This window comes from Callithrix jacchus, chromosome 2 (assembly GCF_049354715.1).
Source record: "Callithrix jacchus isolate 240 chromosome 2, calJac240_pri, whole genome shotgun sequence".
Lineage (NCBI taxonomy): Eukaryota > Metazoa > Chordata > Mammalia > Primates > Cebidae > Callithrix > Callithrix jacchus.
In genome coordinates, this window is record NC_133503.1 from 3,293,550 (window position 1) to 3,315,297 (window position 21,748).

Here is a 21,748-nt window from a genome sequence, read left to right on the forward strand (position 1 = left end):
CCCATCTGGTGGCCCTGGCTTCAGCAGGAGCCCAGGACAGGTGAATGGGCCGGTGTGGTCCTCTGAGCTTTCTGATGTTTCCCACCCTTGGTGGGAGGCCCAGTTTTTGTTTTGTTTTTTTGAGATGGTCTCACTCTGTCACCCAAGCTGGAGTGCAATGGAGTGATCACAGGTCACTGTAGCCTTGAGCTCCCAGGCTGCAGCAGTCCTCCAACGATGGCCTCCTGAGTAGCTGGGACTACAGACACATGCCATCATGACTGGCTAATTAAAAAAATTTTTTTGTGCTGGGATTACAGGCATGTTGTGGCTCATGCCTGTAATCCCAGCACTTTGGGAGGCTAAGGTGGGTGGATCACCTGAGGTCAAGAGATTGCGACCAATCTGACCAACATGGAGAAACTCCACTCTACTAAAAATACAAAAATTCACTGGGCATGGTGGGGTGTGCCTGTAATCCCAGCTACTCAGGAGGCTGAGGCAGGAGAATTGCTTTAACCTGGGAGGGGCAGAGGTTGCGGTGAGACAAGATTGCGCCATTGTATTCCAGCCTGGTCAACAAGAGTGAGACTCTGTCTCAAAAAAAAAAAAAAAAAAATGCCGGGTGTGGTGGCTCACATCTGTAGTCCCAGCACTTTGGGAGGCCAAGGTGGGCAGATCACTTGAGGTCAGGAGTTCGAGACCAGCCTGGCCAATGTGGTGAAACCCAGTCTCTACTACAAATGCGAAATTTGCTAGGCCGGGCATGGTGGCTCACGCCTGTAATCCAAGCACTTTGGAGGCCAAGGCAGGTGGATCACCTGAGGTCGGGAGTTCAAGAACAGCCTGCCAACATGGTGAAACCCCGTCTTTAAAAAAAAATAAAATTAAATAAAAATAAAAATAAAAAACTTGCTGGCCATGCTGGCACATGCCTATAATCCCAGCTAATCGGGAGACTGAGGCAGGAAAAACTTGAACCCGGGAGGCAGAGGCTGCAATGAGATTGCACCACTGCCCTCCAGCCTGGGTGACTGAGACTGCCTCCAAATAATTTTTTTTTGGGATAGAGATGGAATCTCACTCCGACACAAAGCGTGGGGATTCCAGGCTCGAGCCACCTTGTCTGCTCAAGGGGAAAGCCTAGTTTTGGAGGGCACATCCCAGGATCAACCAGGGAAGGACAAAGTCTCCGATTGCTGTGTCTCTGCTTGCAGGCCCAGAGGTGGCTGCTGGGGTGCATGGGGCCTTCCTGCCGGAGGGCAGGCCAGATGGGGCTCAGGCTGTCGGGCGCTCACCCCTGGTGCTTTGGCTGTCGTAGGTGCGGCTGACTGCACCGACGTCAGTGGGTCCTGTGTCTGACGTCTACACGCTCCCTGTGGGGATCCGAACCGTGGCCGTCACAGAGAGCCAGTTCCTCATCAATGGAAAACCTTTCTATTTCCACGGCGTCAACAAGCACGAGGATGCGGATGTGCGTTAGGGCTCCTGGGTCCTCATGGAATGCTTCTGGTCACTTTCCACGTTCGCCTTCTCTGTGTCCTGCAGCTGAGGGCAGTTGAGCTCAGGGCAGTGAGGCAAATGGGTCCAAACCGCCCGCGGTGGGGCTGGCACTGGGGCTAGAGAGGGGCTCCTGGGGTGGCTCCAGGGTTTTGACGCTCGGAGGAAGTGCAGCTTCGACAGGGACGGGGTCACTGGGCTCTGCTGTCCCCTAGATCCGAGGGAAGGGCTTCGACTGGCCGCTGCTGGTGAAGGACTTCAACCTGCTGCTCTGGCTTGGTGCCAACGCCTTCCGCACCAGCCACTACCCCTACGCGGAGGAGGTGCTACAGATGTGTGACCGCTACGGGATTGTGGTCATAGATGAGTGTCCTGCCGTGGGCCTGGTGCTGCCGTGAGTCCCCACCGTGCACCTGCTCCGCCTGCCCAGCCCGCGGGCTGCACCATGACCTCTGCCCCTTCCTTCTCGGCCCGCAGGCAGCACTTCAGCAACACGTCCATGAATCACCACATGCGGGTGATGGAGGAGCTGGTACGCAGGGACAAGAACCACCCCGCTGTGGTGATGTGGTCAGTGGCCAACGAGCCTGCGTCCTACCTGGAATCTGCCGGCTACTACTTCAAGTGAGTGCCGCCTGCCTGCCCTGGGCTGGATCCGGAATGAGACCCTGGCAGGTGGCAGGCTGGGGTGGGCATGTGCTGTCTGAGATCAGCCTCTTGTCCCAGCCCAATGGGAGTGCCATCTATACCTGGACAGTTAAATATCTACCTGCCCAAACTGTGGTTTTCTTTTTCTTTTTTATTTTTTTGAGACGGAATCTCTCACTGCCACCCAGGCTGGAGTGCAGTGGCACAATCTTGGCTCACCGCAACCTCCAGCCTCTGAGTTCAAGCAATTCTCCTGCCTCAGCCTCCTGAGTAGCTGGGACTACAGGCACACGCCACCATGCCCAGCTAATTTTTGTATTTTTAATAGAGATGAGTTTTCACCATGATGGCCAGAATGGTCTTCATCTCTTGACCTCGTGATTCGCCCGCCCCGGCCTCCCAAAGTGCTGGGATTACAGGCGTGAGCCACCGTGCCTGGCTGGTTTCTTTTTCTTTTTTTTTTTTTGAGATGGAGTCTCACTGTGCCACCAAGGCTGGAGTGCAGTGGCACCTCCGCCCCTGGGTTCAAGTGATTCTCCTGCCTCGGCCTCCTGAGTAGCAGGGATTACAGGCACGTATGAGCCACTGTGCCCAGCCTGTTTTTCTTTCAAAACGGGATCTCACTCTGGTTGCCCAGGCTGGAGTGCAGTGACACAATCTTGGCTCACTGCAGCCTCGATCTTCCAGGCTCAGGTGATCCTCCTGCCTCAGCCTTCCCAGTAGCCGGCACTACAGGTGTGCACCACCATGCCTGGCTAATTTTTGTATTTTTAATAGAGATGGCGTTTCACCATGATGGCCAGAATGGTCTCGATCTCTTGACCTCGTGATTCGCCCGCCTCAGCCTCCCAAAGTACTAGGATTACAGGTGTGAGCCACCGAGCCCGGCCCCAGTTGTGTAGTTGTAACTCAGCGTTCAGAGGTGGATTTTTCACTTGTGTTAGAGGCAGTGGAGGTTGTAGAAATGCTCCTGGAGGCAGACACCACACCCCAATTTCGTGGAGTGCTTTGGGCTGAACCAAGTCTGCAGCAGGCAGCAGGCTGTGATGAGTCATCCCAGTTCGGGCAAAAGACAGTTCAGAGCTCGGAGTCACGGGGCTGTGCTCGGCAGGACTGGGAGGACGAGAGTTTTGTTGTGAAGGTGATGGGCGCAGACTTCAGGAGCAGGTGCCTGAGGCTTCCAGACAGACTTCTTTCGGAGGTGGCCAGAGGAGATGCTGTTTTCTGGGGCAGACATTGGAGGGGCTGCCCTGGCTGGAGAGGGTCAGCCAGGCTGTCACAAGACTTTGAAGCTTCCTGTCTGAGAGCCTGGCTGTTGGAGAGTGTGGGTTTGGAACTTGAGGCTGGGGATTCTTTTCTGTCCTGTGCCAGCCACAGCCTTCAGACGAGCAGAGCAATGATGGGGGAGGCTGTGAAAGCAAAGAAATGGGCCAGGCGCGGTGGCTCACGCCTGTAATCCCAGCACTTTGGCAGGCCGAGGCCAGTGGATCACAAGGTCAAGAGATTGAGACCATCCTGGCTAACATGGTGAAACCCTGTTTCTACTAAAAAAAATTCACAAATTAGTTGGGCATGATGGGGTGGCGGGTGCCTGTAGTCCTAGGTATTTGGGAGGCTGAGGCAGGAGAATTGCCTGAATCTGGGATGTGGAGGTTGCAGTGAGCTGAGATCGCACCACTGCACTACAGCCTGGGTGGAAGACCAAGACACTCTCGGAAAAAAGAAAAAAGTCTGTACCGTGGAGGCCTCGGGTGGGTGCAGAGCTCTGATCATGGACTGGTCCCTCTGTCCGCAGCTCTTCCCTTCAGCCCTCCTGGGTATCTCAATTCCGCATAAGGGCCGTTTCTTGAAGAGGCTGTCCCTGACTCTCCAGTCCATATTCTGTTGATTGTCTTGTAGAGCCCAGTTCCTGCCACCACTTGTGATTTCTATTCACATTTCTTCCATTGTATTTCAGAGTCAGGGTCTTGCTCTGTTGCCCAGGCTGGAGTGCAGTGGTGCGATCACGGCTCATTGCAGCCTCGGCTTCCCAGGCTTAAGTGATCCTCCTGCCCCTCAACCTCCCAGATAGTTGGAACCACAGGTGTGCACTGCCAGACTAAGATTTAAGGTCCCCGCTTCCCGCCGGCCCCCAGCTGGAGTCTTGCTCTGTTGCCCAGGCTGGAGAGCAGTGGTGTAATCTTGGCTCACTGCGACCTCTGCCTCCTGGGTTCAGCAATTCTCCTGCCTCAGCCTCCTGAGTAGCTGGGATTACAGGTGTGCGCCACCATGCCCTGCTAGTTTTTTATTTTCTATTTTTAGTAAAGATGGTTTCATCATGTAGGGCAGGCTGGTCTCGAACTCTTGACCTCATATCCACCCACGTTGGCCTCCCAAAGTGCTGGGATTACAGGTGTGAGCCACCAGGCCTGTCCCTAATTTCTAAATTTATTGTAGAAACGGGGTCTTGCTGTGTTGCCCAGGCTGATCTGAAACTCCTGGTCTGAAGTAACCCTCCTAAAGTGCCGGGATTCTAGGCGTGAGCCATCTTGCCTGGCACTTGCTCCATTTCTCTGTGTACATGTCTGCATTCCCAGTGCCCAGGACCTGTGGACTCAGATTTGAGTCCCCCCTGAGCACCTAGCACCCAGCCCCGTGCCTGCCTCGCAGCTTGCACTCCGTTTGCTTGATGCATTAGTAGATATCCCATCCCAATCCGCAAGCCAGCCGCTCCTGTGCCCACGGGCTGTTTCAGGGAGTCAGCCCAGTGACTTCAGCTCTGCGTAACTGCAAGGGGGGCCACTCCTGAGGGATAGGATTTGGGGGCCGGGGGAGAGTGAGTGATGCTAGAGAGCTGGGTCTAGGACTAGAGGAACATGCGCCCTTGTTAAAATAAATCTCGTTAGGGAAGAAAGCAGAGGCTCCATGCTTCGTTTTTTCTTTATTTTTGTTTGTTTGTTTTGACACAGAGTCTCGCTCTGTCGCCCAGGCTGGACTACAGTGGGATGATATTGGCTCATTGCAGTCTTCACCTCCTGGGTTCAAGCAATTCTCCTGCCTTAGCCTCCCAAGTAGCTGTGAATTACAGGTTTGAGCCACCACGTCCAGCTAACTTTTGTATTTTTTTCTTTTGAGACGGAGTTTCGCTGTTGTTACCCAGGCTGGAGTGCAATGGCTCGATCTCGGCTCACCAAAACCTCCGCCTCCTGGGTTCAGCCAATTCTCCTGCCTCAGCCTCCTGAGTAGCTGGGATTACAGGGACGTGCCGCCATGCCCAGTTAATTTTTTGTATTTTTTAGTAGAGACAGGGTTTCACCATGTTGACCAGGATGGTCTTGATCTCTTGACTTCGTGATCCACCCGCCTTGGCCTCCCAAAGTGCTGGGATTACAGGTGTGAGCCACCGTGCCCGGCCAGTTTGCATATTTTTAATTCAAAGAATTTAAATTGTAATGATGTGCAGATATGCACCATGCCTGGGTAATTTTTGTATTTTTAGTGGAGACAGGGTTTGGCCAGGCCGGTCTTGAACTCCTGACCTCAAGCCTCAGCCTCCCAAAGTGCTAGGATTACAGGTGTGAGGCATCGTGCCTGGTCCCGTGTTGTGTTCTGGTGCTGGAAAATGCGACAGGGAGGACGGGAGGGTGTCTGAGCCCTACCTGGACCAACGGAACCTGTGTCTTCTGCCTTTTGTGGACAGGATGGTGATCACTCACACCAAAGCCTTGGACCCCTCCCGGCCTGTGACCTTCGTGACCAACGCCAACTATGCAGCAGACAAGGGGGTGAGCCTAGGGTTCCCTGCCCCACTGCTCCCTGCCTTTGCCTGGGCTTGTCCTGAAGCCTGCTCATGGGAACAGCTGGAAAGAACCATGCTCTGCCAGTCTGGGTGTTTTAATTTTGTTTTTTTACTTAAAAAGATAGAGACAGGGTCTCGCCATGTTGCCCACGTGGGTCTCGAACTCCTGGGCTCAAGCAATCCTCCTGCCTCGGCCTCCCAAGGGCTGGGGTGATAGGTGTGTACCACCATGCCCAACTGCAGCCAGTCTGTTTTCACAGATAGCCTTTGGATTAGCGACAACTCTCTCTCTGCTTACTCGCCAGGCAGTGTGGGTTTCTGAGTCCAAGGAGGCTGGGCACAGGGAGATGGGATTTATTTGCTCAATTTGGACTCAGCATTTTTTGCACCTTGAATTAATAGTCTCATGAAATGTCAAAGATTTCAGTTCATCTGGCCCAAACCTGGCTGACCAGAATCTCTAGGGGACATTGTTTTGAAATGCCAGGTCTCTGCATGCTGAGATCCTGATTTAGTAACTCCAGGGCTGGAACCTGAGTTTTTCTGTTTATTTTGTAGACGTAAGGTCTTACTCTGTTGCCCTGGCTGGAGTGCAGTGGTGTCATCACAGCTCACTGCAGCCTTGAATTCGAGGGCCCAAGCAATACTTCTGCCTCAGCCTCCCAGGTAGCTTGGATTCTGGCTAAATTTTTTTGTAGAGATGGGATCTCACTATGTTGCTCAGGCTGGTCTCAAACTCTTGAACTCAAGTGATCTTCCTGCTTTGGCCTCCCAAAGTCCTGGGATTATAGGCACGAGCTGCTGTGCCTGGCTGACCTTAGTATTTTTTTTTCTGTTGAGATGGAGTCTTGCTCTGTTGACCAGGCTGAGTGCAATGGTACAATCTCAGCTCACTGCAACCTTCTCCTGGGTTCTGGCGATTCTCCTGCCTCAGCTTTCTGAGTAGCTGGGATTACAGGCATGCACCACCACGCCCAGCTAATTTTTGTATTTTTAGTAGAGATGGGGTTTCACCCTGTTGACCAGGATGGTCTCAAACTCCTGACCTCAGGTGATCCACCCACCTCAGCCTCTCAAAGTGCTGGGATTATAAGTGTGAGCCACTGCTCCTGGCCAGCAATTTTTTTTTTTCTTTTTGAGACAGAGAGTCTCATTCTGTCGCCCAGGCTGGACTGCAGTGGTGCAATCTCAGCTCACTGCAACCTGTGCCTCCTGGATTCAAGCTGATTCTCCTGCCGCAGCCCCCCAAGTAGCTGGGATTACAGGTGCCTGCCACCACACCCAGCTGATTTTTCTGTTTTTAGTAGAGATGGGATTTCGCCATGTTGGACAGGCTGGTCTCAAACTCCTGACCTCAGGTGATCCACCTGCCTTAGCCTCCCAAAGGCTTGCAGGCCTGACCCACTGCACCTGGCCAGGATTCTTACTAGAAAGAAGTATGTTCAGGAGGTATGAGAGACTAGCCAGTTGGACACAGAAGCCGTTGCTGCCCAGCCCTGAGCACTGCTTTGCTGAAGTTCGGGGTGAGTCGTCTGCTGTGCTCCCAGGAGGGACTGTGCCGGGCCCTCTGCAGCCCACAGTGCTGCCTTGTGAATGCTGCCTCAAGATTCTCTGTGGCGGCCGGGTGTGGTGGCTCACGCCTGTAATCCCAGCTCTTTGGGAGGCCAAGGCAGGTGGACCACTTGAGGTCAGGAGTTCGAGACTAACCCAGCCAACTGGTGAAATCTCATTTCTGCCAAAAATACAAAAAAATAGCACGGTGTGGTGGCACAGGCCTGTAATCGGGAGGCTGAGGCACAAGAAGTACTTGATTGTGGGAGGCAGAGGTTGCAGTGAGCCGAGATTGCACAACTACATTCTAGCTTGGGCAAAGAGCAAGACTCTGTCTTCAAAACCAAAGATTCTCTGTGAGAATGACTGCATTGGCCCCTCGGGTGGGAGCGCTTCTCTAGGGCGAGGTGAGGGGAAGCGTGGTGATGGGAGTGCTGCCTGGGGAGGAGTCAGTTCCAGTGTGGGGGGCCCTGGGCGTTGGCTGAGGACTGCGTTGGCAGGTGCTCTGCCTCTCACGGCCCTTCCCAGCTGCACACATCGTGAGCGCCTGCTTGGAGTCGCAGGCCTGCCTCTCTTGGACCACTTTGTGACCATGTTTCCTGCTTGTGGGGCAGGGTGATTTTGGGATCTAAATCGGTGCACTTGGATGTTCTCAGCCCCGAGAGGCAGCTCTTCCCATTCTAGGATTCTTTTGTAGAATCGTGGCCTTGCGATGTTGCCCAGGCTAGTCTCCAACTCCTGGGCTCAAAAAGCCTCCTCCCTTGGCCTCCCAATGTGCTGGGATTATAGGGATGAGCCACTGTGCCCTGCTAATTTTTTTACTACATAGGTTGTAGAGCTGGGGTCTTGCTGTGTTGCCCACATGGGCCTGGAACTCCTGGCCTCAAGCCGCCCTCCTCCTTCAGCCTCCCCGAGTGCTGGGATTACATACCTGTCTCACCTCGCCTGCTGGAAGCCCCTGCAGCATGTGAGTGCTGAGTCACATGGTCTTCCGGGTGTGAACGGCTCTGCTGCTCTGGTCCTAGGCTCCCTACGTGGACGTCATCTGTGTGAACAGCTACTACTCTTGGTATCACGACTATGGGCACCTGGAGTTGATTCAGCTGCAGCTGGGCACCCAGTTTGAGAACTGGTATAAGACTTACCACAAGCCCATCATTCAGAGCGAGTACGGAGCGGAAACGATTATAGGGTTTCACCAGGTAAGCGGCGTTGAACTCCGCCTGTGTGTTCTCTCTGCGCAGAGCTGTCACTGGCCTCCCCGGGCCTGTCCTGTGCCCACAGCACCGCTTCCCTCCTGCTGCCTCGTCCACGCTCCCTCCCCACCAGCAGCCAGACCTCTGCCCCACTCTCTTGGCCCTCAGACGGCCTCCTTATCGGCCTTGTTTCCAGACGCCTCCTATGGTCCCTGTGGTCTAACAAATCCAAATTCGTGTGTGTGTTTGTGAGACCAGGTCTCTCACCTAGGCTGGAATGTGGTGGTGTGATCATGGCTCCCCGCAGCCTTAACTTCTTGGGCCTGAGCGATCCTCCCACCTCAGCCTCCTGAGTAGCTGGGACCATAGGCACATGCCAAGATGACTGGCTAAGTTTTTTACTTTTGTAGAGATGGGGATCTTGCTATGTTGCCCAGGCTGGTCTTGAACTCATGGGCTCAAGTGATCCTCCTGCCTCAGCCTCCCCAAGCGGTGGGATTACAAATGCGAGCCACTATGCCCCGCCACAAAGCAGAATTTTGGGAGTCCTGTGTGGTTTCCCAGGCCCACAGGACGAAGCGTGCCCTAACCCCTGGCCAGGACACTCCTGGGTTTTCGTCCCCTGCTTTCATCACTCCTGGCCACTGACCGGTTTCCACTGCACTCGTTTGCTCCCCTGCTCTTGCTTGAGCTGTTTTCCCTGGAACGCTCATGTTGGCACCGTAATTGCCAACTAAAAGATCATTTTTCCTTTATTATTTTTTTTAAGAGATAGGGTCTTGCTATGTTGCCCAGGCTGGTCTCAAACTCCTGGACTCAATTTATCTTCCCACCTTGGCCTGATTCCCTATGCTAGCCTTTTTTTTTTGACAGGGTCTTGTTCTGTTACCCAGGCTGGAGTGCAGTGGTGCCATCATAGCTCACTGCAGCCTTGAACTCCTGGGCTGAGGCGGTTCCCCTGCCTCAGCCTCCTGAGTAGCTGGGACTACAGGCATGCACTACCACGTGCAGCCTAGTTTTAAAATTTTTTGTAGAGATGGAATCTTGCTGTCAGGCTGGTCTTGAACTCCTGGCCTCAAGTGATTCTCCTGCCTCAGACTCGGGAGCCTTCCCCGTGCTCTGCCCCTGTTGCAGCTCAAACCTTGCCCTCCCTGCATTCTCGCCGGGCGCTGTCGCTATTTTTTTGGCTCTCTCTGACTGGACTGAGCTCAGGAGAGAGGAGTCCTATTTAATGTTGCTTCCCAGGTACTCTGCAATGTCGACACAGCATGCGCTAAATATCTATCAAGGGCATGAGTGAGATCTTAGAGCCACTTTGTCCTCTTTTTTTTTCTTTTGAGACGGAGTCTTGCTCTATCACCCAGGCTGGAGTGGTGTGATGTCAGTTCACTGCAACCTCTGCCTCCTGGGCTGAAGCGAGTCTCCTGCCTCAGCCTCCCGGTAGCTGATTACAGCGCCCAGCTAATTTTTGTAGAGGTGAGGTTTCTTCATGTTGGGCAGCCTGGTCTCAAACTCCTGACCTCAAGTGATCTGCCCGCTTCAGCCTCCCACAATGCTGGAATTACAGGCGTGAGCCACCATACCTGTTCTCATTTTTTTAAATTTATCTCATTTTTTTTTTTTGTCCTCCTCACCAAAGATCTGTTGCTTTGTCTTGGGTTTTTTTTCACGTGGTCCTGAACCCCATCCAGCCCCTCTCCTCACCCCAGCCAACTCTCACTCGTTTGTCAGAGCTCCCGGGATTCCCATCGACACACCCTTCGTAATGTGCTTATCCTTGGCACAGGGCACAGCCACCCACAGTGGACTGCACCGTTCTGTTTGCACCCTTATTAATCGTGCTTACGGAACGCCGCTTCTGTAAACTAGTCAAGTAGGGAAGTGGCTCATGGACATACACGCTTGCTCATCCTCTTTGAAAAGGTAACAGGCTCTGAATTCTGTTTTTCTTTTTGAGACGGAGTCTTGCTCTGTTGCCAGCCTGGAGTGCAGTGGTGTGATCTTGGCTCATTGCAGCCTCTGCCTCAGTGACTCTCTTGCTCCATTGAAGTGATTCTCCTGCCTCAGCCTCCTAAGTAGCTGGGACTACAGGCGCATGCCATCACACCCAGCTAATTTTTTCTATTTTTGGTAGAGAAAGTGTTTCACCATGTTGGCCAGGCTGGTCTCGATCTCTGGACCTTATGATCTGCCCACCTTCAGCCTCTGAAAGTGCTGGGATTATAGGTGTGAGCCACTGCGGCCGACCAAATTCTTTTTTTTTGAGATGGAGTTTCACTCTTGTCACCCATGCTGGAGGGCAGTGGCATGATCCCAGCCTACCGCAACCTCTGCCTGCCAGGTTCAAGTGATTCCCCTGCCTCAGCCTCCCGAGTAGCTGGCATTACAGGTGTGCACTACCATGCCCACTCACCTATCTTTCTATTTTTTAGTAGAGAGAAGGTTTCACCATGTTGGTCAGGCTGGTCTTGAACTCCTGACCTCAAGTAATCCACCCGACTTGACCTCTTAAAGTGCTGGGATTATAGGAATGAGCCACCATGTCCGGCCCCAGTCTTTTTTTTTTTTTTTGAGATGGAGTCTTGCTCTGTTGCCAGGCTGGAGTGCAGTGGCACAATCTCGGCTCACTGCAACCTCTGCCTCCCAGGTTCGAGCGTACCACCATGCCCGGCTAATTTGTATTTTAGTACAGACGGGGTTTCACCATGGTGGCCAGGATGGTCTTGATCTCCTGACTTCATGATCCGCCTCCCAAAGTGCTGGGATTACAGGTGTGAGCCACTGTGCCTGGCCCAACTCTGAATTCTTAAACTCTAGAGAGGGTCTAGGTCAGCACTGATAAACTCTGTAGTGCTGGGCGTGGTGGCTCACACTGGGAATGCCGGCACTTGGGAGGCTGAGGTCAGATAATCTATTGAGCCCCAAGAATTTGAGACCAGTCTGCGTAACACAGACCCCATCTCTACGCAGAATTTAAAATTAGTTGGGCATGGTTGTTCTTGCATGTAATCCCAGCTCCTTGGGAGGCTGAGGTAGGAGGATTGTTTGAGCCCAGTAGGTCAAGGCTGCAGACAGCCATGTCTGCACCATTGTACTCCCACCTGAGTGGCAGTGTGAGGCCTCGTTAAAAAAAAAAAAAAAAAAAAACCCTTGCAGTGATGGAAATGTTCTATAGCTGCACTGTCTGAAATGGTAGCTATACACGTGGCTATTGAGGACTTGATATATGACTAGGATGACAATTTTTAAAAAAATTATTTTTGAGACAGTCTCACACTGTTGCGCAGGCTGGAGTGCAGTGGCATAGTCACAGCTCACTGCTTGACAGTCTGGGCTCCAGCGATCCTCCCTCTTCAGCCCCCCAAGTATCTGGAACCACGGGTGTGGACCACCACACCTGCTAATATTTTGATTTTTTATAGAGACTGGGTCTCACTGTGTTGTCCAGGCTGGTTTTGAACTCCTGGGCTCAAGCAATCCTCTGCCTCAACCTCCCAAAGTGCTGGGATTATAGACCTGAGCTACCATGCCCAGCCTGGTTTAGTTTAATTTCATTTTACATGCATTACATGCATTTATTTATTTAATGACAGGGTCTCGCTCTGTCACCCAAGCTGGAGTGCAGTGCTGCAGACACAGCTCACTGCAGCTTTGACCTCCGGGGCTCAAGCAGTCCTCCCACCTCAGCCTCCCAAGTAGCTGGGATGACAGGCATTAGCCGCCATGCCTGGCCCAAAGACGGATTTTTACCTCTAGTGTGGTAGCCTTAAGACTGTACCAGCAGATAGAGATGGAAAAGTAAGATGAAGAGAATATCAAATTAGCGTTTATAAATAAAGCAGTTATAATTAAGGTGGTTTTTATAAACCTCTTTTTTTATTCTGGGTTACATCATTCCCTGGCTGTCTTTACCCCAGCAGCAGCGAGCCCCCTGCGAGGACAGATATTTTGGTCACCATCAAGTGGATGCTTATTTTTATCTGCCAGTTCTGACTCTTGCATTCTCTTTGCCGTGAATCCCAGGACCCACCTCTGATGTTCAGTGAAGAGTACCAGAGAGCGCTGCTGGAGCAGTACCATCTGGGTCTGGATCAAAAACGCGGAAAGTACGTGGTTGGAGAGCTCGTCTGGAATTTTGCCGATTTCATGACTAACCAGTGTAAGTGGCAGTTTGGCTCATGGGATAATGTACCTGTCCTCATTTTTTCAGGTTGCCTTGCCAAATTCTGGACAGTTTGGTTGTAAGAGTCCTGGAAACAGCAGGGAAGCTGGTGTAATCCACATAGGTTGGGTTGAGTTTCCTAGGAAAAGTAAGTTGTGCTTAGGAAGCAGGAAAGCGTCAAAAAGCAAACAGGAGAGTCTGCTATAGGGAGACAGAAATGGCCAGCTTGCCTTTCTCTTGTTTGTTTCATAGCCAGGGAGGAAGGAAACACTGGACCTCATCAAGGAGTTCCTTTAAGCCTGCAAAGCTTAAGGTATTTCAGTCTGAGGCCGGAGAACTGCTTGAACCTGGGAGATGGAGGTTGCAGTGAGCTGAGATCATGCCACCATACTCCAGCCTGGGCAACAGAGTAAGACAGAGTTTTTTGCCTCTTGTCGCCCAGGCTGGAGTGCAGTGGTGCAGTCTCGGCTCACTGCAACCTCTGCCTCCCAGGTTCAAGCAATTTTCCTGCCTCAGCCCCCCAAGTACCTGGGATTACAGGTGCTCGCCACCACGCTGGCTAAGTTTGTATTTTCAGTAGAGATGGGGTTTCTCCATGTTGGCCAGGCTGGTCTTGAACTCCTGACCTCAGTGATCCACCTTGGCCTCCCAAAGTGCTGGGATTACAGGCATGAGCCCACTGCGTCCGGCCAAGACTCTGTCTTGAAAAAAGAAAAAAGCAACGTGCTGCGTCATGTTGGGCAAGTCCCCTAAGCTTTTCATAAGCCTGTCGAGTGGGGATAATGCCACCACCTGGTGGGTTACTGTAGGGCTGCATTTGATGAAGTACTTGGTGGCGCCTGTGTTCACTTACGGCCGAACCTTTTGGTGGGAAAGTTCTCCTTTCCATTTAACATTTCCATTTAGTGGCGGTCTCAGGAGGGGCGGTGACAGGTTGTTGCCAGCTGTGCTCCCCAGCAGCCTCAGCTTGGGCTGAATGACCACCGGTGGTGGGCACCAAGCTGGGCGTTGGTGCCAGAGGATTTGAACTCCACGAGTAGGTCCCACGTTGGTACTTGTGGCTGGTCAGGACCCTGCCTCCCACTAGGAGCCGTCTTTGCAGAGAAAGGCCCTAGCCTTTCAAGGGTAACTGTCCTAGATACCCCCAGCCCTCTGCCTACCCACTTACCAGGCAGTTGGGTACCGAGCATGCAAACGTTATTTTGCAAGTAAAAGATAAACTTTGGGAACTTTTTTTTTTGGTTTCTGAGACCAAGTCTCTGTTTCCCAGGCCGGAGTGCAGTGGTGCCATCTAAGCTCACTGCAACCTTCACCTCCTGGGTTCAAGCGATTCTCGTGCCTGAGTCTCCCAAGTAGCTGAGACTACAGGTGCCCACCAGCACACCTGGCTGACTTTTTTTTTTTTTTTTTGAGACAGAGTCTCACTCTGTCGCCAGGTACCAGGCTGGAGTGCAGTGGCACAATCTTGGCTCACTGCAACCTCCGTCTCCTGGGTTCGAGCAATTCTGCCTCAGCCTCCTGAGTAGCCGGGATTACAGACACGTGCCACCATGCCCAGCTAATTTTTGTGTTTTTAGTAGAGACGGGGTTTCACCATGTTGGCCAGGATGGTCTCGATCTCTTGACCTTGTTGATCCTCCCGTCTCAGTGTCCCAAAGTGCTGGGATTACAGGCGTGAGCCACCACCTTTGGCCACTGTTGTGGTTTTTCCCCGTAACAGACTAGAAAACTAGAAAGTAACACACCAGGGAACCTGGGTGTTTGGGCAGAGCAGTGGTATTTAAATATTTCAACCCATAAACTGTCACTTGAGAGCAAGCATCCCGAAACTGTAAGAGGACATTTGGCTGAGCCCTGTGGCTTGTGCTTATAATCCCAGCACTTCCGGGAGGCTGAGGAGGGCAGATCGCTTGGGACCAGCCTGGGCAACATAATGAGACCTTGTCTTAACTTAAAAAGCCAGGCATGGTGGTGCATACCTGTAGTCCCAGCTACTTGAGAGGTTGAGGCAGAAGATCGCCTGAGCCCAGGAGGTTGAGGCTTGCAGTGAGCTATGAGTGTGTCACTGCACTCCAGCCTGGGTGACAGTGAGACCATCTCAAGAAGAAGAAGAATTCTATTTAGTGCCTACTTTGGCTCCAGTGTGGGTCTCACTTGACCCTCAGAAGTTGTCTGAATCGCTTTGTGTCTTTTTTTTTTTTTTTTTTTTTTTAGCACCGCAGAGAATGCTGGGGAATAAAAAGGGGATCTTCACACGGCAGAGACAACCAAAAACTGCAGCGTTCCTTCTACGAGAGAGATACTGGAAGATTGCCAACGAAACCAGGTATCCCCGTTCAGCTGCCAAGTCACAGTGTTTGGAAAACAGCCCGTTTACTTGAGCGAGAGCCACCTCTTGACTGACACCGCCTGCGTGTCCTTCCTTCCGAGTCAGGGCAACTTCCCCACAGCAGAGCACGTGCCTCCTGGACTGTCCACGGCTGGCTGGACTGTTTCTGGCCTCGGTTTTGTGGTCCATCTGTGCTAGCGGGGAACACGAGAGGTGGAAATAAGAGATTTCCTAGTATAAATAAAGAGTTAGCATGAACATGGCTGCTGAAAAGCATCTGAAATCATTTCTGTGTGTTGGGCTGTTTTCAGAGCCTTAACTATGTGGACTTTTGAGAAACTCCAACACCCACACCACATTCAGAGCAGCTGGTTCCAGACAGCATCTGCAGGGATAGCCTCATGGTCCTAGGGCCGCCGTGTTTCTGTAGCAAACCCGGCCAGCCTCCATGGAGTGAATAGAAGACTTTCACTGCTGGTGTTTGACTCCCCAGATGGGCTGAGTCCTGCATGTACCAACAAGGTCACAGAAGTGCTGTCATGCTGCAGTCCGTCACAGATCTGTGCAGCAGTTTCCACATAGGTAAGCAGAAGTCTAAACTGGAAGCTCAGAGGTGACCAGTTCTCCTAGGAGTGTTCTGATCTCAGCCATAGTCAGGTCTTGACAGGAATGGACAGATGAGCATAAAAGCACATTGGCCTTATCGTAACGGATGCCATTGAAGGTGACAAGACCTCTTCAAACAGCTGTGCCTACAAATCAGCATTCCAGGCCTTTACACCCCATAATGACACCAGCTGCCCCTCCCAGAGCACAGGCCTTCCTTAAGGAATTGCTCCTCCCTCTCCTCCCAGGCAAGGTTAGGGCAAGGATGGTACATCAATTCGAATTTAAAGTTTGATGCTTTGGAAAATATTCCTGTTGGTGTCCAGTCTTAGTTGGAAGACAGACCATGAACCAATGCAGTTTTTTTTCGTTCTCGTTTTTGGGACAGTCTTGCTCTGTGGTCCAGGCTGGAGTGCGGTGGTGCAATCTTGGCTCACTGCAACCTCCGCCTCTGGGGTTCAAACAATTCTTCAGTCTCAGCCTCCCAAGTAGCTAGAAGTACAGGTGCCCGCCACCACACCCTGCTAATTTTTTTTTGTATTTTTAGTAGAGATGGGTTTTTGCCATGTTGGCCAGGCTGGTCTCGAACTCCTGACCTCAAGTGATCCACCCACCTCAGCCTCCCCAAGTGCTGGGATTACAGGCATGAGCCACCGCGCCTGGCCTCCAATAACGGTTCTTGCCATACAACTTGATTTCCCCGGTCTTGTGGTTGACTCCCCTGTCTCCACACACAGCCCCCTTTTCAGCTTTCCTTTGCAAGCTCTGTGAAACAAAGAATAGAGATAATTTAGCCTGGTTTTATTAGGCATTATCAGTCCATTTTTTAAAAATGAGAGTGTAGTCAGTTCCAATTAGGAATCTAGGGGTTCCATTTGTTTTTGTTTTCACTGAACTTCTTTCTCTTTAGTTTTTCAAAGGAATGAAATTTTGTGTTCCAGTATGTCAAAATATAATGGGTAAAAGTTGGCAAACATCAAGAAAAATTAAATGTAGGGGGTCGCGGTGGCTCTGGCCAGTTGTCCTGGCACTTGAGGAGGCGAGGCCATGAGTTCAAGGCTAACCTGAGCAACAAGCTCTCATTGATTAACAACAACAAAAAAAATTTAAATAGACATGTTTAAATGTTGTACAAATTAGGGGCAGCCCATTTCACAGGTCTTACGCTTAAGCACAGAACACACCTGTTGCATTTCCATGAAGTATGGCTCAGCTGTATTTCCAACGGATTCATCTTTCTTGCGGATGCTACCTTTTTAGAGGCTTATACGTGGAGTATTCAAGGAAAGCTAAAGTAAAACTGTGGAAAAACGGTTCGTTGATACATTCTAAGTGTTCACAGAACTGTAGGTAGTGACACTTTTTGTCACTGATTCTTGACAATCAATCACATAGATCATAAACCCACAGGAATTCCACGAACTAGAGGTCTGAGGACTCTGAGTCTTCTGCAAGTTACATATCACTTAAGAGAAAAAGAACCCTGTATACCTTAGAAATGAGGTTCCAGCATGGACTTCAAGAATAGAAGGCTCCCACTGAGTCTAAGACTCAGCTTTTCTGGAATGCAGCCCTGCAGTTAAGAATGATGGCAGCACAACTTCCACAGGTAACTTCTACATTTATTTTATACCAAAAAAGTTATGTGCAACAAATAAACATTCTTACATATTTACATTTGGTTTTATTTACCAGTTAGCAAAATGGTGCCTTGAATCTCTGATAAAGAAGACTTCTATCTAGATTATTAATGGGGAAATCTGCCCAGTGAACTCCATTTTAAATGAATGTTTACTCTGGAGCTTAAAGCACTAGTAATGAATATTTTGGATGGAACAGATTAGACATCATACACCTAATCCTCAGGCCACGCTTAATACAGTTTTACAACTAAACATTTCACCTTTTCTGGACAAACTTGTAGTAAAAAGATGATTCAGTAGCCAGGGTTCCCACACCTGCCCCTTTTGTTTGATGGCAGAAGGGGCGTTCTCAGGATTAGAAGTCGTAATGCTGCCTCAGGTGTCTGAGATGTGTCACCAATGCTTGTGTGTTAGAGGAAAGGAAGACAGAAATTGCATATTAGGTCATTAGGTCTGTCTCCCCAAACAGGCTTCCAGAAATCACAGTGGGTCTCCTTGTTGGCATCTGTCTAATACTGATTTTCTAGACAAGCTTTCCTGTCACTCTTGGTACCGATCTAAATTATGAAGTAATTGCTAAAGATAACTCTACTTTTGCAAACAGTCTTTTCAAAAACTAAATGAAAAGCAAAAGTCAACAAGTAGTTTTTCTTTTGAGACAGTTTCGCTCGTTGCCCAGGCTGGAGTGCAGTGGTGCAATCTCTGCTCACTGCAACCTCCGCCTCCCAGGTTCAAGCCATTCTCTTGTATCAGCCTCTAGGATTACAGGCACCCGCCACCATGCCTGGCTTATTTTTGTATTTTTAATAGAGACAGGGTTTCACTATGTCAGCCACACTGGTCTTGAACTGCTGACCTCGGGTGACCCGCCCACCTTAGCCTCCCAAAGTGCTGGGATTACAGGCATGAGCCACCACGCCTAGCCAACAAATAGTTTTAATTTCACTGTGGTCTTGGTCCTCTGAATGAAACAGTCAATGCTTTGAACATTGTTTGAGAGTAATGGATTTAAGGAGAAGACACACATGAAGAACAGTGATTCTGGCCACACAGCTAGTTAAACCTGAGTTATGTCACCAGAAATCTACCTTTACACTGGGAGCAACTAAGTGTAATGCAAACCCAAATGAAACCCTCCCAACCACCTGGATTCCCTGGAATTTATCCTCTAACGCCAATGACTCCTATTTCTTCAAATGGTATTTGTGACTATCAAGTCAATAAATGGTTTCATTTGGAATGAATCACTTCAAAAAAATGAAGCATGGAATTACTGCTAGCAAGAAATGTTTCCCCTAGTCTGTCCTTTACACTGCTGGCTAGCTGCAGTCTTTAAATATTCAGTCTAAAACTGGCACGACAATCTTCCAAGTTTATAACATTGGTGATTCCCCCTCTTCTGGGCAGAACAGAAGGGACAGAAAGGAACCCAAACTCTCCAGGGCAAAAGACACCAAGTTAACACCCACCAGGGTTCTGTTGGTCACTGAGATACCGGCGTTACAATGCTGTTAGTACAGGCAGCACGTGTTCCTCTCAGTGAGAAAAAAGGGTATTTACTCGACGGGGCCATAGGAATGTGGCAAAAACTTTTACACAATGAAATAGTGGTTTCCCCAAGGCTTAGCAAAGCAAAGAAAAAACTGGAAGGGACTGGCTGACGATTTTTCTGTTTTCTCAGGTAAGAGTTGAAGACGTTTTCAAGAATGCAACATCGAGACAAGCTTTAACTATACTTTGCTTGATACAAACTAGGATGAAAACCACTGGATACTGGGACGCAAGGAACGTGTTTAGCATGACTGGTGTAAGGTATACCACAGTTTCAACCCTGAAGCCATTTCCACCGTAGCTTAGAAGAAAGAACCAGGCGACTGCCCTAGGGAGCTGGATGCGCCGCCCAAGGTGGCCTCCCGGCACAGCCTCAAACCGAGGCTTCCTCCACAGACCCCAGACGGCCAGTCGGTGCGTTCTAGAGTTCTTTCACTACTTCAGAACACCACGGCACATACAGACTCGAACGGCCGCTGAAAGATTCACATTCATGGGAAAACACAAGCCTTGATGAAACCTTGAGTTAAGCGATCTTTTAAGAAACTGGTTAAAACTGGTGAAGAGTTCATTACAATTCGGACTTGATACTTGCCTTGAGCCAAAAGACCTATGTTGCGTCCATTATGAGTTGGTTAGAAATTACTGAATTGTTGCTGACTACACATTTTAGTTCACAGAACAGAGTCTGTTCCCTCCCTTCAAGGAGAAGGCAAATAAAGCACTCAAGAGGTACCAGCCTCATTGACTATTTTTAACATAAAACGATTAATCAAATCAGAAGCAAAAACATTGCTGCTTCTCAACCAGAGGAGTAAAATTATCACACAGGACCTTCTGCAGAGAGCGGGTTTTCCACCTGACGGCAAAGAAAGGAAGGAATGAAGGACACTTCTGCCCAAGGTCAACACACAAAATATTTGGTTTGAGATTTAAGACAGAAGGCACTTTTAACATTCTGACATCAGATGTTAACCACAGAAACGTCCTGTCCCAATGTCATTTGGGCTTACTCGAATCCCCTTTCCAAACTCTTCTTACTGCATGTGTGGCATTATGAGAGCAGTGGCGACACGACTCTATTTCACCTTGAGATGTGTCTACCTGTTGCTCTTCCCCCGATGAAGCAGACTGCGCAGCATGTCAGCCCTGAAGGTCGCAAATCCAGGATTTCACTCCAAAAAAATTAGACATCCAAGGGGTTAGTGCAGAGAGAAACAATTAGCAAGAACACTGCTCCCACTCTGGAGCGACGGGACTTGGACTGCTCATTTCCGTCATAATACTGTTTGGTTGACTGGCACCAATATTAAGGAAAAATATCTGTGTGAAAAGTCAACTGGTGGAAGAAACTTTACCTAAAAATGCCATGTTTGTATTTCCAGCTTTTCTCCAAAGGAAAATACCCATCTTCCCATCCTAGTGTCCTCAAGGCCTCGGACTTACTCTGTAAGGTTAACAATTGGTCCAGTTTTACAACCGGACACAAATCTGACTTGAACGTTCCAATTCAATTTCTTCCTTTCAGAAAGAGGGAGATAAAAGGGAACCAACCACCCTATTTTTTTTTTAACCCTATAATTTTTGCAATCAATGCTGCACTCGTGGCTGCCAGCACTTTTCTCAAGATGCTGTGTATGGGCTATTTTCACTGCCTCCTCAGTTAACACTGAGCTGACAGTTCTTCAGTGCTAACTCCAACTAAACTGTACAGTAAGTTCTGCAGGGATGGAGCCAATATTTCTACTTTTATTTACAAATATCACATAAATGGATTCTAGTTGAATCTACATGTTTAAATCCTTCGGCTAAAAACATATTACATATTATAAACATGGCGATATTTAATACAGTATCTATTCTAAAATATTTTCATGTCATGATCACATTTTTATACCTGAAATTGAATTGATACACTTGAAGGAATTACTAGCAATGGTTGCTCACTTTACAATCGAGGGAAGGGGCTAGGGCTACATTTGATCATTTCAAAAGCATCTTCAAAGTAAAGTGAAAGCTTGTCTTTGATTGGCTTGGCGGCTCCTTTTTGTATCCATATTTAAAATGAAGATTGACACAAAAAATAGCGAGGGCCCCTTCTAATTTACAGGATTTTTAAAAACAGTTTTAAGATTCTTAGGGAAAGTGTCTGTTGTGAAGAATTAAAAAAAAAAAAAAAACTGCTGCAAAATAAACTTAATGGAAAAGGACTTGAGACTGTCAGGGAAGAGTCTGTGGAGGTCAGTCCTGCTTGGGCTGCAGCTGCCGTTTCCAGGCCTCGTTCAAGTAAACTAGTCGTTTGTAGTTGACGATGAGGAGAATGAAGTTCAGCACGTACGTGATGACACAGATGATGCAGAACTCCTTCAGCACAAAGTACAGAATGTAGGCCAGGTACAGGGACCCCACGACCGACACGATGGAGGACGTCATGAGGACCAACGCCGCGACGGCACTTGCTGTCATGCCTGCAAGAGAAGAGACGCAGACCCGATTAGGCCTTGACCCCAGAGAGGCTTTCTGAGTGACAAGGCCTAACACTGTGTAACTTGTGGCAGTGTTTGAATGCTGATCTTCCTGCCAAACTCTGAAAACTGAGAACAGAAATACTGGTCTGTTTTGTTAAAATTATACAGGTTGACTCTGCAGACCAAATGCCAGTTTGTTTGTTTTTGAGACGGAGTCTCACTCTATTGCCCAGGCTGGATGGAAAAAGCAGCTCAATCTCAGCTCGCTGCAACCTCTACCTCTTGAATAGCTGGGATTACAGGCATGTATCACCACGCCTGGCTAATTTCTGTATTT

General features: G+C 49.8%; 2 protein-coding genes across 24 annotated transcripts in view; one reads left to right on the top strand and one right to left on the bottom strand.

Annotated features, from left to right (window-relative positions):
* Positions 1-21,748, top strand: part of GUSB (glucuronidase beta) — a 38,636-nt gene that overhangs the window by 12,213 nt on the left and 4,675 nt on the right. For 3 of the 22 annotated variants that reach the window (XR_013528436.1, XR_013528431.1, XR_013528448.1), the window contains exons 6-13: positions 1,301-1,453; positions 1,695-1,873; positions 1,957-2,103; positions 5,807-5,891; positions 8,482-8,658; positions 12,676-12,811; positions 15,029-15,140; positions 15,455-15,725. Coding sequence is in view for 8 of the 22 variants with exons in the window: in XM_078353864.1 (XP_078209990.1) it covers positions 1,301-1,453; positions 1,695-1,873; positions 1,957-2,103; positions 5,807-5,891; positions 8,482-8,658; positions 12,676-12,811; positions 15,029-15,140; positions 15,455-15,554 (1,089 nt within the window). In the remaining 14 variants the exon portion in view is untranslated. Of the gene's footprint in view, positions 1-1,300; positions 1,454-1,694; positions 1,874-1,956; positions 2,104-5,806; positions 5,996-8,481; positions 8,659-12,675; positions 12,812-15,028; positions 15,417-15,454; positions 17,423-19,073; positions 20,972-21,748 lie in introns of those variants that run through there. The other 19 variants (XM_078353855.1, XM_078353852.1, XM_078353892.1 and 16 more) reach the window with 15 other exon arrangements.
* The window catches only part of VKORC1L1 (vitamin K epoxide reductase complex subunit 1L1), an 84,758-nt gene continuing 80,360 nt past the window's right edge, over positions 17,351-21,748 (bottom strand). For both annotated transcript variants that reach the window (XM_035291966.3, XM_054252467.2), the window contains one exon: positions 17,351-21,411. In XM_035291966.3, the coding sequence (XP_035147857.3) occupies positions 21,185-21,411 (227 nt within the window). In that variant the 3' untranslated portion in view covers positions 17,351-21,184. The remainder of the gene's footprint in view (positions 21,412-21,748) is intronic.